The 17042-nt window shown below is 39.3% G+C and overlaps 1 protein-coding gene across 2 annotated transcripts in view; it reads right to left on the reverse strand.

Annotated features, from left to right (window-relative positions):
- Positions 1-5552: 5552 nt before the first annotated feature.
- Positions 5553-17042, reverse strand: part of gcgra (glucagon receptor a) — a 55461-nt gene continuing 43971 nt past the window's right edge. For both annotated transcript variants that reach the window (XM_076883260.1, XM_004559518.4), the window contains exons 6-14: positions 16943-17037; positions 16640-16829; positions 13309-13468; positions 13089-13149; positions 12548-12617; positions 10274-10362; positions 10029-10173; positions 8637-8678; positions 5553-8538 (exon numbers count right to left, since the gene is read on the reverse strand). In XM_076883260.1, the coding sequence (XP_076739375.1) occupies positions 8173-8538; positions 8637-8678; positions 10029-10173; positions 10274-10362; positions 12548-12617; positions 13089-13149; positions 13309-13468; positions 16640-16829; positions 16943-17037 (1218 nt within the window). In that variant the 3' untranslated portion in view covers positions 5553-8172. The remainder of the gene's footprint in view (positions 8539-8636; positions 8679-10028; positions 10174-10273; positions 10363-12547; positions 12618-13088; positions 13150-13308; positions 13469-16639; positions 16830-16942; positions 17038-17042) is intronic.

Consider the following 17042-nt stretch of genomic DNA (forward strand, 5'->3'; position numbering starts at 1 on the left):
CACTAGGATTCTGCATCAGATGTGTGCCACTTATTCATATCCTGGGATCTAAACGATGTGACAAACATTTGCAGAATGTAGTTACTGAAAATTATCACTCACTCCTGCTCTTGATGTGGGTGAGTAAAAGTTTGATTAAAATCAGTGGGTGAATAAATGATGACACTTTTGTTTGCGAACAGTATTATGATAATAAATATTAGTGTTCAAGCCAATGACTTTACAGTGTGGCTTAATGAGGAGTTTGATGCTTTTTTGGTTGGTGAAACTGTTACTTTTATTGTTGTTTTACTTTATATATATGCTTTAAAATGAAGTCAAATCTACAAGGCGCAGACTATGAATCAGAGCAAGTTTTTTTTTTTTTAGAAAAAATATGTCTTATTTTAATCTTCAATACTATTGTGATGCTGCAATTTCATGTACTTGCTCAGCCAGTGTGGGTGCGTTGGTGTTTTAAGAGTACAGCAATAAAATGTGCTGTAATAATTACTATAGAGTTTGCAGTGATCAGTAGCTACTTAGTCAGAAAAGCCTAGTTAAATCTCAACTGTAGTTTGTGTTTTAACTTAATTAAGTTAGAGACAGATTGTGTGGTGTTCATTGCAAATCTTTACTTCTTTCTTCTTGCATAAAAGACATGCAAGAACATGCTGAGAGAGAGAGAGAAAAGAAAGTCAGAGATTGATATACACTCACTCGATTAGGTACATCTGTCCGGCTGCTGGTGAACATGAATATCTAATCAGCCGATCACATGGCAACAACGTGGTGCATTTAGGCATGTAGACATGATCAAGCTTTGACCTGCTAAAGTTCAAAGCATACAAATGGAGAAAAAAGGTGATTTAAGTGAATGAATATGAGTCTCTCTTCTGAGTGTTTCTGCTGAGATACTCAGAAGAGGATCTCTGAATCCACAACACATTGAACCTCAATCCAATAAAGAACATTTGGGATGTGATGGAGATTTATTTCATGGATGTTCAGCTGTTTCCAGCAACTTTTGCCATGAAAATTTAAGGCAGTTCTGAAAGCAATGTGTACCTAATAACATGCTATTCATACTCATTTCATATGAGCAGTCTTAATTTCCATTTTAACAGTCTGATATTGGACATTCTGTTGTCCTTCTGCTAAAGACCATTTCATATTTAACTATAGATTGTTACCTTTTACATTTTAGAATTCTTACTGGTCATGCTGGTCTGAACTAGGAATACATCCTGCTTTTAGACATGCACTTTCACTATAGAGTCTTGACTCAAGGTTATTATTCATTTAGCCATTAAGAAGACTGACTGATATTATCTAATATGGAGATATAAACAATTCAGCACTTTTATCTGATAAGGCTCAAAATATTCCTTAACCATTTATTTCCTGAGACCCAAAGCCCAGTTTGCTTGCTAATTTGCATGCCCTATTTTCACACATGGTTGCTTGGTAAGATATGTAAATATGAAATATTCATTCACAAATGCACACCTTCAAATGCACCTGTTGCCTCTGCAGCTGCGGCACAATGACGATCCTGGGAAGCAATGATTGCACGAGACGTCTGTCAGTGAGCTGAGTGTGTTTTATTGTCCAATCACACATAATCTGTTTGTCCACATCAGGACACAAGCCCAGTTCCCAGGCCTCAGGGACAAAAGACACACGACAACTGCTGACCCACCCTCGCTATATTTGCTCCATGTGCACAGAGCCCAGAAGATGCTCTTTTCACATCATCCCATTATCTGATACACACAAAAAATGTTGTTTAAATAAGATTAAGTGTTTTTGTCTTTTAGGTTAGCAAATATATTATGCATCTTAATATACAATTGGCTGTTTACATAAACATACCCTAAACGTTTAAAGAAATATGCTAACGCTACCAAAGATTTTGTATTGTTTTGTTCTGTTTCTCTTCTGTTTGTTCTTTCAGTGTTAACTGTATTACATTTATCACAAATTGCTGATGAAGCAACCAAAAAAGGTCCTCTGCAGAGACAGCGGCAGTTGGACTCTTCATGTTAGATCTTCTGCCTACATTTTGTAAGCCTCTGTTGTGTGTTACCAGTCATTTAAAGTTGGCCACACTCACCCAACAGTGTCATAGTGTGGTCATCCGAACACAACATCCTTCAAAAACATTTGTAACTAGGGATGGGTATCGTTTATGTTTTATTCGATACCGGTGCCAAACCGGTACTTTTGAAACTGTGCTTAAACGGTGCTCGAACCGCTGCTTAAAGAATGGAGAACACAAACTTTGTCCAAAAACCTCTCGTGTTTAGCTGTTTTTTTGTAAAACGATAACAATGCCTTTTCTGCAGCTATAGGGTATATATGGTATCACTCTTGGCTGGAAGCAGTGCTTAAACAATGGAAAAAACATAAACTTTGTCCAAAAATCTTTCATGTTTAACTGTTTTCCAATTTTTAGCCATTTTAGCCTTTTTGGCCAGGGTGAAGGGAGTATCTGCCATCAAACAAGAAGACAGCCGCATGTACTGTAACTACGACGGTGTTTGCCAGTTCACCTTACATGCATCAATTTAATAACGTGGTTAGCCTACTCAACGTAATTTACACATGAACAACATTAAGCTACTCAGCCAGAGAAGAACGGCTGCTGCTGCCATCATCATTCGTCATCATTTCTGCTACACAGGTGTTACCTCCTTTGCGCAGTATCACCTTAAAGCACTTGTTGCAGGCTGCTGAATTTACTTCTTTTGCTGTGAAGTACAGCCAGACTTTGACCGCTTCACCTTGGTCATTTTTAATCTGTAGCTCTGCTCTAAAAGAACGTACCTGGGCCCACCTACTATCCTTGGAAAGATAAAATGATTGGCTAGAATCCAAAGTGTATGACATCTCAGGGGGAAAAAAGCACCGAAATGTGCGCTACTTGTCACGATGAGTTGTATGGCTGTCAGTGGCTGGACCCACGTGTAGGACTCGGAGACAAAACATTAACTTAAACGACGGCTTTATTTGCTGGAGAGTCACCCTTGGGCGATACATAAACAACAACTTAAACTAACTAGACAGGAGATGCTGAAGGTAGCCAACCATGGATACACACACAACAAACGTGGAGGACACAACAACTGGCAGAGAAAAACACAGGGCTTAAATACATACTGAGGTGATTAGGGAATGTGAAACAGGAGGAGAGCACAGCTGGGACTCATCAGACATGACAAGACAAGGGGAGGCAAAACTCAACATATTGACATAGTACACAAACTTTCAAAGTAAAACAGGAAACTGAACAGACGTGGACTAAACTAGGGGATACAGTGACAGAAATCAAACCCAAGAGAATCAAAACACATCATGAAATCAAAGATAACTAATACAAACAGAAAAACACTGAGTCCACAGACTCAGGACCGTGACACTACTTTTCAGTCTGGTTACTACCATTTATGTCAGAACCGGTACCATTGATACCGGTACCCATCCCTAATTATGATACGGCTGACCTGACTTTAAAACTGTTTCAACTGCAGTTTCAATTGTTCAATTGGACCCAATGACTCCATTAGTCATTTAGAAAAGTGTGACAACGAGACTTTTTTAATTACTATAATTTTATACTTACTATTTATTTTACACTCAACCATATAACTGAGGGTTTTACCATAATATTGTAACATTTTTTTTTATTAGATTAATATGTGCAATATCTTCAGAATTAAATCCCCTTTCCACTTAATCCTATTTGGCCAGCCACGGCATTTAATATTTAATATGAAGTAAGCTCAAATTTTAACAGAACACAATGTTGTCATTTTAAGAAATTTATGCTATTGTGGTACCTCCAAAATCTTAAGTACACCTTCCTCAGTTTGGAGGATGCTGTGCATAATTCAAATGCTGATTAGTTGATAAGTGGGTGTTTTAATTAGTTAATTTGTATAATTAGTTAATTTTCTGCTGGAGGCTTTTTCCTGTTTGCTTCCCACTATTGCCAAAGTGCTTGGCTTGATGGTGTCAAAATCACGTCACAGAAGTGATTTTACTCAGACCTCTACATTGGCGAGACCAAACAGCCACTTCATAAACACATGGCACAACATAGAAGAGCCACTTCCACGGGACAAGACTCGGCTGTCAATCTGCATCTAAAGGACAAAGGTCACTCTTTCGAGGATGCCAATGTTCACATTTTGGACAGAGAAGAAAGATGGTTTGAAAGAGGAGTGAAAGAAGTCATGTCCACTGTGAACGACCATCTTTTAACAGAAGCCATCTATAATCCAGTTTTGAGATCCCCTCCCAGATGCCTTAACACCCACTCACATCCTGGGCCATTTGACCTCAGTAAATCACATGATAGGATGGGGCTAGGTTTCAGAGTTGGTTCACCTTGGCTGATTGTGACCCACACCCATTTCCACACCTTGGCTTGTGTGATTGGGTAGAGAATCAAAGGGGGTCAATGAACCTCTTGGGGACACTCCCATATGACTTAAAATCTGGGACTGTCCACCAATCGCTCTTAGAACTGAAGCAGCTTCTCGGATAAGAGGTGAAACATCTTCAAGGAAACTTAAAGAAGCCCAGAAGCTTTTCTTTCCAAACTCCTTAGACTTCACAGAGTAGTATTTAGGTTTGAGTAAAAGTGTTACTCCCTTCATGCTGACTGGAAATCATAATTTACTTCCAGGTGTTGGTTCTTGTGTTATTACTGCAGTTAAGAAAATTACTCTTTTTCTATAATACAAAGTGCAACTTGGCTACTAGTAACCACAATCGGTGCCAGGTAACACTATAAAAGTTGTTCTCACAATGCGGTGTCCAATCCAATAAATAAGAAAACTTACTTACACTCTTTCTGGTAGAAACTTCACGTTCTCAGAGTTTTTAGAAAACATTTCAATAACATCACCTTGTAACATTCCCAAAACGTTCCCAGATGGTTAATATGTAGACGTTTATTATTTATATTAATTATATTTATTATTTATTATTTGGCAGACATTTAGGAGAAATTTAGAACAGTCTGAAAATCTTTAGGGCAGCAGTAATATAAAACATCCCTCCTGTGTGTCCACACTGGATTGAGATAACATTTACAGTGCCTTTAGTGACATTATGTTTTTGCTTCTCTGTTGTTCTCAAGGAAATAAATGCACTCTTTCTGCCCATATAATAACCAAAATGGAACATTCTACTAAAATCATACAGGAAACTGGGAGTTACAACCATTTCACGATCATAATGTAACCTTTTAATAACATCCTTGATGTTTTGTGAGGGTTCAGGACATTTGTTACAAGTTACAGCCCCCTTTTTTCCAGCCTGCGTCATGCAATTTACTGAAAAAGAGAGGGTCTTGGTGAGATGAAACAGAGTACTGTAAGTGTAACAATACAATGTCTGTTGTTGTTCCATAATAGGAACAATGTGCCATGGTAAACAACACTTGACCTCGAGGGTAGAATCAATACTCACCTCTTTCACAAGACAGCATGTCATTCAGCCAAAAACGCTGCCTGGCCAGCCAGATAGCCAAAGCAACAGATGTCTCCATCAAGCCAAAAGAGTTTATCTGCACACAGTTCCTTCCTTTTTATTGTAACATCATGAATATTCACCAATACAAAAGCCACTGCAAGTTAAAATCAACTTTCGAATACACTGTTATTTATTCTTTTACCATTTGCACAAAGCGGACACAACATATCATGAAATGTATACACCTGGATGCAGTCGGTTTATATACTTCACACCACGTAAACTTTACATAACCACCTTTAAGAGAAGAGAAAAAGAAACATACTCAGTTGAGCCTTTTAAAGAATACATTCAGACAGAACCACTTTGGTCCAGGAAAGGGAGTGACCCAAGCTCCTAACTTTAAATGCAAACATGGTTATGGTTACAGCTTAAAATACATGTAGTAGCTTGAAGCTAAATTAGGATATAGCTCTACTGAATCCTATTTTCTTTGACGTGTACAACATTCCTTTATTACTTTGTGAAATGTCTACAAAACAATGAAAAAAAGATCTAAAAAAACACTGCAAAGATACTTGTGGCAGAACCACGATCGATGTACTTCCCAGCAAAAATGTGGCTGTCTGCTCTATTACTATCCTCAGCAGATGTTGATGAAAAATAACTTCAGCCTGCAATTTTTTCCCACCTCAACAGAAGGAACTGACTGAAGTGTTAATGCACAGAGTCTTGATCTGAATGAGAAACACGTTGCCGCTGTGGGCTACAAAATGGCACTGAGGAATCACAATGAGAGTAGTTTCCATAATAAAACAGAGAGCTGTGTCTACTTCTTGCCTTATACAGGCATGGTGTTTGGGAATGTCCTGTGGTGCTTTACTGTATATGCTAGAGGGAGACTGACTCATACTAACCTCTGACCTCTGTGCTCTATGTCAAGCCACTTGCACTGGTTTCTATCAAACCTTTGCCAGCAGCCCATTATTCATCTTACATCCACAAATCTGGAATACTGAAACTACACACATTCATACCCTGAAAATACACACTACCCACTCAAAGACATGCGTGGGAAATATGGACTGCAATCAAATAAAATCACCTGTATAAACACATATATAGAGAGACATAGTATCTACCAATTATAAATTAACATTGTGCAAATAGATACATATAAAGTCAAGTTCAGTTAGTTCTGGCAAAAGGTTTCAGCAATTCAGATATTCATTTCTGCTCTGCAGGTTGCTTCCCTTCTTTGAAAATAAATGCTATCAGACACAAATGTACCACTGTCTGATTAGCTTTGTTTGCCACTCCAAAGCATGCTTGTTCAGCTTTTGTGGTGCAGAGTTTTGTTCAAAAGTGTTCACAGCCACTGCAGACATGGTACGCATTAGACTCTGTTGGTATGGTTACTTGGCGAATCCAGTCACTAGCAGTTATTAGCAAAGACGTTTTCGTCTGACACGATGGCACCGTAGAGTGATTATTCACACAACTCTTAAGTTAAGCTTGCAAAATTTACGCAGTCTTCATGCATGAAGTCCCAAGACCGTCCTCGTGCCAGAGGTGACGCGCCATATTTAGGAACAATGCTGGAGTCACACCTTTACAGGCCGTAAAGGTCTGTGTATTTTTATCCTTGATTGGATAACCACCCTGGATTCAGGGGCGAGGCATGTCATTCAGACAACATCTTGATGGCAAAAGGTAGAAAAGGAAATGCGTGTAGTGGCAAAGGAATTCGACTATCACCTTAAAACATACACGGCAAGTTTAAACAGCTGCAACAATAGCAATCAGCAGTATTCAACTAATATAAAAAAGATGTATTTTAATCTAAAAGACATAAGAAAGTCAAGTGATGATGATTTTAGCTTATTTATAATTGATCCTATACCATCGCTTGACCTCCTTTAATGTCCACACGCAAGACGAGAAGGACCTGGGGACAGCAGCTGCCAGTTTCCCATGAGCCCTGAATGAGGTCACTTGAACAACACTGTGGTCACCATATTGTTTGAGGTATAGTCAACAGAATTTTTCTTTTTTTTTTCTGCACATTTTCATCTAAATCACATAGACAGGAAAACATTTACAGATATTAGAGCAAAGCATATATATATATATATATATATATATATATGTATATGTGTGAAAAAAGGTTTCCCATCTGTTCCTACCTACATGTTATTTTGTATATTTTGTAGTCTTTTTTGTGTGTATTCAGTTCAATGCTCTCTTTGTATTTAAACTTTAGTACCAGAAATTTGATAGATAGGATAAGTTAAAGCAGAGGCTCAAGCAAGGACCCTGTGACCTTTACAGTTGGGGTTTATTTATTTATTTTTTTGTTACTTCAGGTTTCATGTTTGGTATGTCATTACGATCTTCCGTGGCTTATCTGCCTCGGGATGCTGTTGCAAAAATTGTTCAGCATGCAGCAGCTTATTATTCTGTGCTAAAAAACATCTAAACTAATCCGTTCACGAGACTCGCAGCACATTCGAAATGTCAGCGTGGATGCCCTTCCTGATCCTCCTCTCAGACTGTGGCGACAGCTCTCCAGTGACGCAGATCTCTGAGGGCCGACCTGAAAAGTGACACCATTAACTTGACTCTTTACAGCTGAGCAGGTCAGTCTGTCAGAGCACGATGAGAGCCCAAAGCCATCCAACTTCCTTTTTTAAGTAGTCCCAGTAGCTTTCACAGGTGGCTCTCCACGTTCTCTTTCTGCACTTCGTAACACTGCAGCTTGTCAGTAATGCTGATGTCCTCTACCAGGATATAGTTACTGATGGTCCCCTCGTGCAGCAGTGAGGCACACTTCCCTTCCTCCGTACTGTTGACCATGCCATTTTGGTTGCTAGCGACGAGCATGTGCCTCTCCTCGGGGCTACAGACTGGGGCGGTGGTTTTGGCGATGTCTGGGAGGTGAGGCATTCGAGGGGCGTGGTTTAAGAGACTGGTTGTTTTTGTGTTTGGGGTATTGCTATAGGTGTGGCGGTACTCCTCCTCAATGTTCCTCCCTAGCTTCCAGCGCTTCCACTTCTTCAGGATCTCAGACTGCACCTGGGGAGACAGCAGAGACATAAAGTAGACACTACAAAGCTTCGAACATCTGAAGATGGTGAAGATGGTGTATTTGTTGTGCAATCGAGATGACTCACTTCTTTGTTGACAAAGCAGTACAAGATTGCCACCAGGAGACCCTGTGAAGACAAACAATACTGATTTCATTCTGTCTACTAGCCATTTTCACCCACAATATTCACTTACATGCTACTCTGCAGCTATGAAAACATGAAACTGAATGTCTTCTAATATATGCACCACAATCCAGGCAGAAACTGCAAGTTTGCTTCTTTAAAATAAACCACAAGTGCCTTTGAGTAACATCTGTCTTAAGATGTAAGCCTCACAGCTATGTTTGCCATCTTTTGACTTTGAAATTCTCTTTTGCTCTGTCTGTTGGTCATCTGTCATATCTGTTTCCAGTGCCTAAAGGTCACTCTAATTATGTCACTGTGTGACAAAGTCATTTAGCAGTGCTCATAGTGCATTAATTTAATCTCTTCTGACACACAAATATTACAGCACATCACGACTGTCTCAGAGATGGAAAACTCACAGAAGCAGAGAGAGACAATTATGCAAGATTATTATTAGTTTTATTATTTTTTAGTAGCCCACAACATATTTCTAACTGTGATTCAGATGCTGTTACAGTTCGGACATTTAATCTTGTTAAGCTAACATTTGTTAACTTACAAAAAACAAACCTTAAAATTGCTGTTTTAACCCTTTTGTCACATCTCTCCACACAAACACTTGATATTGATAACACCCATTCACCCTTGATCAGGACTACTTGGCAAGCACAAAATTAAATTAACTAGTTTCCATCAATCAATCAGTTTGTGTGAGTTTTGTGTGAGTTCACGAGCTGTCACAGGGTGAGAGGTGAAACAACCCGGACAAATTGCCAGTTCCTAGGCACTGAGTACCATGTATTACCAAGTAGTTTTCCATGGAAAGCGTTGAGGGCTATATTTAAGCCCAAATCACAATTCTCTCCCCTAAACCTCACCTTTTTGGTATCAAGCAGTAACTGATACCTAAACAAATCAGAGAAAAACTGGATGTGAATCATGACCTCCTGCCTTGAAAACCTACCAGCAACTGCCACCCTAAGTGCCTCCATATGTGGACTTTGCCTTTCTGGACCATTACGCCTTGGCATCCATTCTTGGCACAGCTGTAGCATGAAGGCTGTATTGTGTGCATCTCAGACAAACCGTAACCGTTTTTGATGGTTTGAGGTGTGTATTTTCTTTTCCTGTTCTGTACTTATGCAAGGACAGCTGAGGTGAATTATTACACCACATAAAGCTTTAACAATAACTTTCATTGAAACCAGAGATGGCTTAATTCACTGTCCTGAGGCACACCACTCTCCTTAAGGTGATTAATGATGCTGAATCATACTAGAAATAGTGTTGTGAAAAAATAAACATGTTTCAAAGTTCATGACTGACAGTCATTTGTTGTTAAAGTCCAACCTGGAAGGAGGAGAAGAAGAGGTCAGAGAAGAGCCTGGTGAGACGCAAGCCGATGCTGCCACTGGTGGACTCATCTGTTGCGAAGATAAAGACCACATTATGGATCCCGAGCAGCGGGATCAAAGTTAGCGTTGACTTAGCCAACCTGGGACGGAGGAAAGGAGAGACAAAGGAGAGAAAGCAAAGACTAAGTAGAGAGAAAAAAACGCAAATCAATAGAAAAACAACATCATATTCACACTCACCGAAACTTATAGTCTGTGTATCTCATTTGGTGTGCTCGGAGCTTTGACACGAGAATTTTGATGATATGGATGAAGATAAGGAAGTTGATCTGTAAGAGACAGAGAAAGACGGTGTTACTGGAAATAGTTTACTTATATTATGCAAAAGATACCATCATAGAGCTCATCTTTCTCCAGTACAGTGGAGATGGATCTTCCAGATGCATACAGGCCCAGAAAAATTGTGATTAATGAGAGAAATGGAAGAAATCCGAGTTACAAATATCACAAAGGATCAGCATTAGTCCCAATAGCTGTGCAAAAAAGTGTTTTCAAGCACATTGGGAAACCCTTTCATAACAGCTGGCATTTCAGACAACAGTAGGTGTTCTCCTGATGAAATCACTTATGATGTGACCTTTAATATTTTAAAATAATTTGTCATGGGTAATTTGTGGTGCTTGGACCTAATGCGTGCATTTGATTTCTGTCACGGATTGTTATATCAGCAGCCCAGTATGTACTGGCATGAGAATTTAATGGTGAACGGAACTGTGTAACGCTGCACAGTTATTCAACATTTAAACCATACGGTAACTTGTAATATTTAAAAAAGGAGCTTAACCATAGCCATGATAAATTGTTAATCAATATTAATATGCACTTACTGGCCATTTCATTAGGTACATCTTACTAATATCACTTTAGAGCCAATATAGAAGTGTTTTAATTCATCATGGCATAGATTCAACACAGCCCTGAAAAGATTCCTCCGAGATTTTGGTCCATGTTAGTTGCACATCCATGATGTAAATCTCCTATTCCTCCACATGCCAAGTTATCCTGCTGGAAGCAGCCATCAGGTGATGGGTACAGTGTGGTGATAAAGGGATAAGCATAGTTGACAACAATGCTCAGGCAGGTTGTGGTATTTAAATGATGATCATTTGGTAGTAAGGGGTCCAAACTGAAAATATATATCTATTTTTTTTGATCGCTCTGTAAACCAGCGGTCCCCAACCTTTTTTGCGCCACGGACCAGTTTATGCCCGACAATATTTTCACGGACCGGCCTTTAAGGTGTTGCGGATAAATACAACAAAATAAAACTAGTACCGGTACCGAAAAAAGAAGCTTTATTCATAACACACGTGAAAAGACCCAGGAAAACCGAGTTAACGATAAAAACGATAACAAAATAACACTAAAACCCCATAAAACCATACATTTCACACCCGAGCCTCAAACGATGCTGAATCATACTAGAAACGACTCACGGACCGGTACCAGTCTGTGAACTGGGAGTTGGGGACCGCTGCTGTAAACCATAGAGATGATTGTAGGTGAAATACTCGGACCAGCCTGCACGGTACCGACAACTTGGTGCATTCAGCATCACTTAAATCACTTGTCTTTTCCATTCTGATGCTCAGTTTGAAGTACAAAGTTTATGCCACGATGCTGTATCAAAGTGGCCGGCGAGTGTATATAACAGATGCTAAGCTAACTATAGGCTGGCTAAATCTGTCAGCCCACTGCGTATTAAACCACCTACATATTTATCTACATATGCATATCTGTAGTTCTATGTTTGCACAGACTTGAATGAAATTGCTGTAATTGTCAAAATATCTGTAACACCTGGAGCAGTCTAACACGCACACACTACACACACACAATTAATGTGAATACTACAGTGTAGTTTTCTACTGTGTCGTGCAGTTTGAGAATGGTGGGACCAAGATAAAGAGGGAAACAGTGAAATTGGGACCAGCCCTCCCATTCCAACAGGAACTCAAACACAGGAATTCCTGTGGGATACAGGTCACTTAGCTGGACGATAAATGCATGGAAAGTGCCAGGATGTCTGGCCTCACTTAAGAGCCACGACAAATTGGACTTGTGTAAACGCTTAGAAGTGACCTTTGCAGAACACATGTCTAATAAAAGTCCTGGTGACAGGATGAAGAGAGTATGCAGAGCTGGTCACAATGCAAATATTAATTAGATTTAATCCACAAATCTTTGAGTCCTGACAGGCTTCACAGAAGTTCTGGGTGAAGCACATCTTACCTTTAACACAACATGAAGAGGTGTGTTTAATATTTAACGGTGCACCAGTGGGGGATAAAAATAGCTGGAAATGCTTGATTCACAGTCATATACCACTTTAAGGCGAAGCTGCTTTTTTCCCATTAACGTTTACATGCAGAAATAATTGAAATGTTAAAAAAAGGACATGGCATAACAAGATGCGAAGACACATAACGAGGAGGAGGACGACGACAAAATTACCATAACAGCTGCCAGTATCGGAGCGCGTATGATCCACCAGTATTTCATGTTTATATTTTGCTCCCAGCAACTGAAAAGAATGAAAGAAAAGCACTGAATGAAATATCAGTGAGAGACCACCTGACATATTTCCTCTATTTTACTAGAACGCTTGTGGACACGGCTCACACTGTAAAACATGTTGTTAAGGCTTTTAAGACTTTACATAAGAGCACAGTGTGACCTTAAAAGCACTTCATTTACTCCTTAGCTAACATGAAATATTAAGAATGTGCAAACACAGCTGTTAAACCAGACTGGCATCCAGCAGGAGATAAAACATGTGTGAAAAGTTGAATTGCAGCCAATCCTTCATGTAGTAAATTGTGTGTTAAATTAACCGCAAGCATCAAGATTTTTGGAGAAAGACAATCTGCTGACTTTTTTTTGACATGGTGTCCTGATACAAATGTTACAAGCTAAAATTTAAACTCGTTGGCAGGTTTCCACCCTTGTTAAACAACCTGGAGAACAGGGAAGAGGGAAAGAGAGGGAAACTTACTCCTGATTTTCATACAGGTATTTAATCGCCACCCATGGCACGAGGAATATTAATGGGGTACCTGTGAAAAAAACAAGAGATGTCTAAATGCAAAACAGCCAATTAGCACTTGACAATTTGTATGCTCTTACTTCATTTGGCTCAATTCAAAAAGTATCGTATAACACATAATTGACTTGCACCCCCTGACTTATGACTTCACAGATTCAGGCCAGCTCACCCCAACCGATGCACTGGTAAATTTTGAAGTAGTTCCTCTCCGTAAACACAGTGATGACCAGGAGGTTGTGGAGGTAGATGCCTTCCACCAGCAACCAGTAGCTGTTAGCCATGATACTATACTGCATCATAACCATGGCAATGCGACAGCTGACCATTGTCTGCAAGAAAAGTTTAATATCACATATTTTACACTGCCGAGAGGAGTCGCCTGACACATTATTTAGCCGATGTGAGATTCAGGCTCTGTGCCCACAGAGGTAAGATTTTACAACAGCAGCAACTTTAAACCCAATTTCAGCCATCTGTGACAACCCAGCGCACATGATCCTCCTTTTATATATGTATCTCTTCCACAGTAAACGTATTTTATTTTGGTCATGTATGCAGTCTCTCATCTTTGTTGTGTTGGTGAGACTCCTCACTTGCTTGACTAACATAAGTAATCAATTAAAGCCTTTTTAGCTGTAACTGTTTTGAGATTAAAAACAATTAAATATAATGTGGATATTAGACAGAGATAAGTACGGTAAATGCAAAATGCAGTTTTTAAATAAAGATTTTATTGATTAAGGAAGAAAATTGGCACTGGTCCTGTGTGAAAAAGTAATTGACCCTCTTGTTACATCATGAATTAACTGTGATTAATCTCTTTTTTTGGGAAGCTGAGTTCAGTTTCACTAAACAGGCTCAGACATGATTACTGGCAGACCTGCTGAATCAGGAAATTACTTACATAGAACCTGTCTGACAAAGTGAAACAGGTTAAAAGATCCCCAAAAGCAACGCATCATGCTACAATCTAAAGAAACACCTGAGAAACAAAGTCACTAACATCTATCAGCCTGGAAAGGGTTCAGAGCCATTTCCAAGGCTCCAGGACTCCAGTGAATCACTGTGAGAGTCATTATTTACACATGGGGAAAACTTGGAACAGTGGTTAACCTTCCCAGGAATGACCGGCTCCAAACGCACATTGATGACTCATCCAGGAGATCACAAAATAACCCAGAACAACATTAAAGAACCACAGGCTTCACATGTCTCAGTTAAGTTCAGAGTTCATGATTCAGCCATAGGAAGGAGACTGGGGATAAATGGCACCGAAGGGAGAGTTCAAGGAGAAAACCACATCAAAAAGAACACAAAGGTTCATCTTATATTTGCCAAAAAAAAACAAAACATCTGGATGATACCCATAAGAGAAAGCTAAACTTTTTGAAAGGTTTCAGTCCCATTATGTCTGCCGTAAAAGTAACGGCAGACATAAACACTGCATTTCAGAAAAGGAACATCATACCAACAGTAAAATATGGTGGTGGTAGTGTGATGGTCTGGGGCTGTTTTGCTGCCTCACGACCTGAAGGACTTGCTGTAGTAAATGGAACCATGAATTCTGATGTCTATCAAAACATCCCGAAGGAGAATGTCTGGCCATCTGTTCGTGACCTCAAGCTGAAGTGAACTTGGGTTCTCAAGCAGGACAATGATCCAAAATACAAAAGCAGGTCCATCTCTGAATGTCATAAGATGGCTCAAATATCTCATCTCATCTGATCACACTGGTCTAGTCTGCTTTTTCAGTCAGAAAGCTGATACACTGAAAAAAATTGTTTGGCCAGCTCTTGGATTTACGTAAGCATCTTGCGTGTATTTAACACAAGTGCCTCATGCTTTAAAGTTAAGTGTAACTACATAGTGTAGAAACTACATGATATGCAGAGAGGCTAGATTAAATTGTTCATATCATGTTCAAGTGAAGTAAGTCAATAATATATCAATGTTAAATCCCGCGACACTGCACGGGTTTCAGACTCGCGCTCTTTAGATCGTGGTTTCAGGAAGGCATCCATCTCAGTCAAGTCGAGCAGCCACCTCTACTTTTTTTAGTATACCAAAAAAAGTAAATTGGGTGGTTGTTACATTAAAAAAGTCTAACTTGTAATTTGAACACAGTAATTTCATGTTTCTATGAACGTAATTAAATCATGAAGAATCTGTACGAAATTCAAAAACTTAATTTGTTCTTGTTGAGACGACCTGATACAATCTAGTAAGAGTGGTTAGTTGCTGAACTCATGAAATTCACAAGATCGCACAAGATTTCAAACTGCAGGAAAATCACTGGAGTTATAAGAGGCAGACAACTACACACGCACCACGTGCATGCTATTGCTATTTATTGTGGATTATTACAAAAACAAAAAAATTCTGCATCAAATACAGGAAATCATAGCTTTCCTACATTTCCTAGATTGTTGGCATGGTGGTTAGTGCTGTTGCTTCACAGTAAGAAGGTCCTGTGTTCAAATCCACATTCTGGCTAGTTTGCAGGTTTCTCTCTGGGTATTCTGGTTTCGGTATGCAGTTATTAGAGTTAGGGTTAACTGGTAATTCTAAATTACCTGTGAATGTAAGTGTAAATGGTTGTTTGTTTCTATGTGATAGACTGGTCAGCTGTCCAGGGTGTACCCTGCACCGTAACCTATCACTTCAGGGTTGTTTCACAGCCCTCCTGCAACCAGGATAAAGAAGGATGGTAGTTGTTGAAGACCCATTCAATTTTTATGGTAACCAGGATCAGGACTTTGTTGAACATTATGTAATATGAAGACAGCAAGTAGTATTTAAGTGACCAAGTAGTATTGGGGTAAAAGTTATTGAATAGTGTTGAAATAAAATGACAAAATTGTGAAGGATTAAAATATTCCAAGATCTCAACATACTTCATCTGAACATGTTTCAATCGCGATTTATGAACACAAAATGCACCGGTTTACTGAATATGAAAAAGTTGTGTTGATTTAACTCAGTTGTTTAAGTTTCTGCCAAAGCAAAACATTTGTGTGCAACCAATGTCCACTATTGAATCAAGTAAATCCAACATGGCCTTTTTTTCAGTGTAGGAAAGCAACTGTTACTTAAATAACCACTCATTACAACCAAGCCAGACAGAAGAGCATCTCTGAATGTATGACATGCCGAAACCAGAAGCAGATGGGCCACACTGGGTACCACTTCTGTCAGTTAAGAACAGGAAACTTAGGCAGTGGTACTAGTAAGTACTAAACAAATTGTCTAATGAGCGCATATATGAATCCTTTAAACAGAATCAGGATTTTTGTTCTTATAGAGCTCAACATTTACCTTTATGACACATTGTGAACATACTATAACGATCAGAACCTAGATCCAGAACTGTTTTGCACTTTTAATTTATCAGCTAATCAAAAAAAAATAATAGAAAGATCACAAATAAGAAAACATTTGTCTCATTTCCACCTGTGTTAAGTCTTTGGTGATCACTGTTAAATATGAAGAGCAAAACTGACCTCGTTGTTGACCAGCAGCTCTATTGGAGCTATAGATGCAGGGGGGAATCCCTGCTCCTCGTCTCTGTTCAGGCCCTGTGCTATGTGGCTGGTTTCGAACAGAGCATCTTTGATGAGGACAGACAAAGCTCGCAGGATGAAAGAGGCAAAAAGATTCATGTGGATGTTGTTCCTCATGCAGTGGAGTTTCCTGATGAAGGAGAAGCAACAATCATCCAAGAGGTAGTCTGTTGGTGTATCAATCATCTGGTTTTGCTCTCTTAAAATGTGCTTGAAATGATTTAAGGTGTAAATGATTATTACCTAAAGAATATGAGGATGCCAAGAGCCAACACTAAAGCCACCAGGGATAAGGAATAGCCCACCGTGTACATGATCCGAATATGGACATAGTACTGCTGCA

This window comes from Maylandia zebra, linkage group LG4, assembly GCF_041146795.1.
Source record: "Maylandia zebra isolate NMK-2024a linkage group LG4, Mzebra_GT3a, whole genome shotgun sequence".
NCBI classification, from domain to species: domain Eukaryota; kingdom Metazoa; phylum Chordata; class Actinopteri; order Cichliformes; family Cichlidae; genus Maylandia; species Maylandia zebra.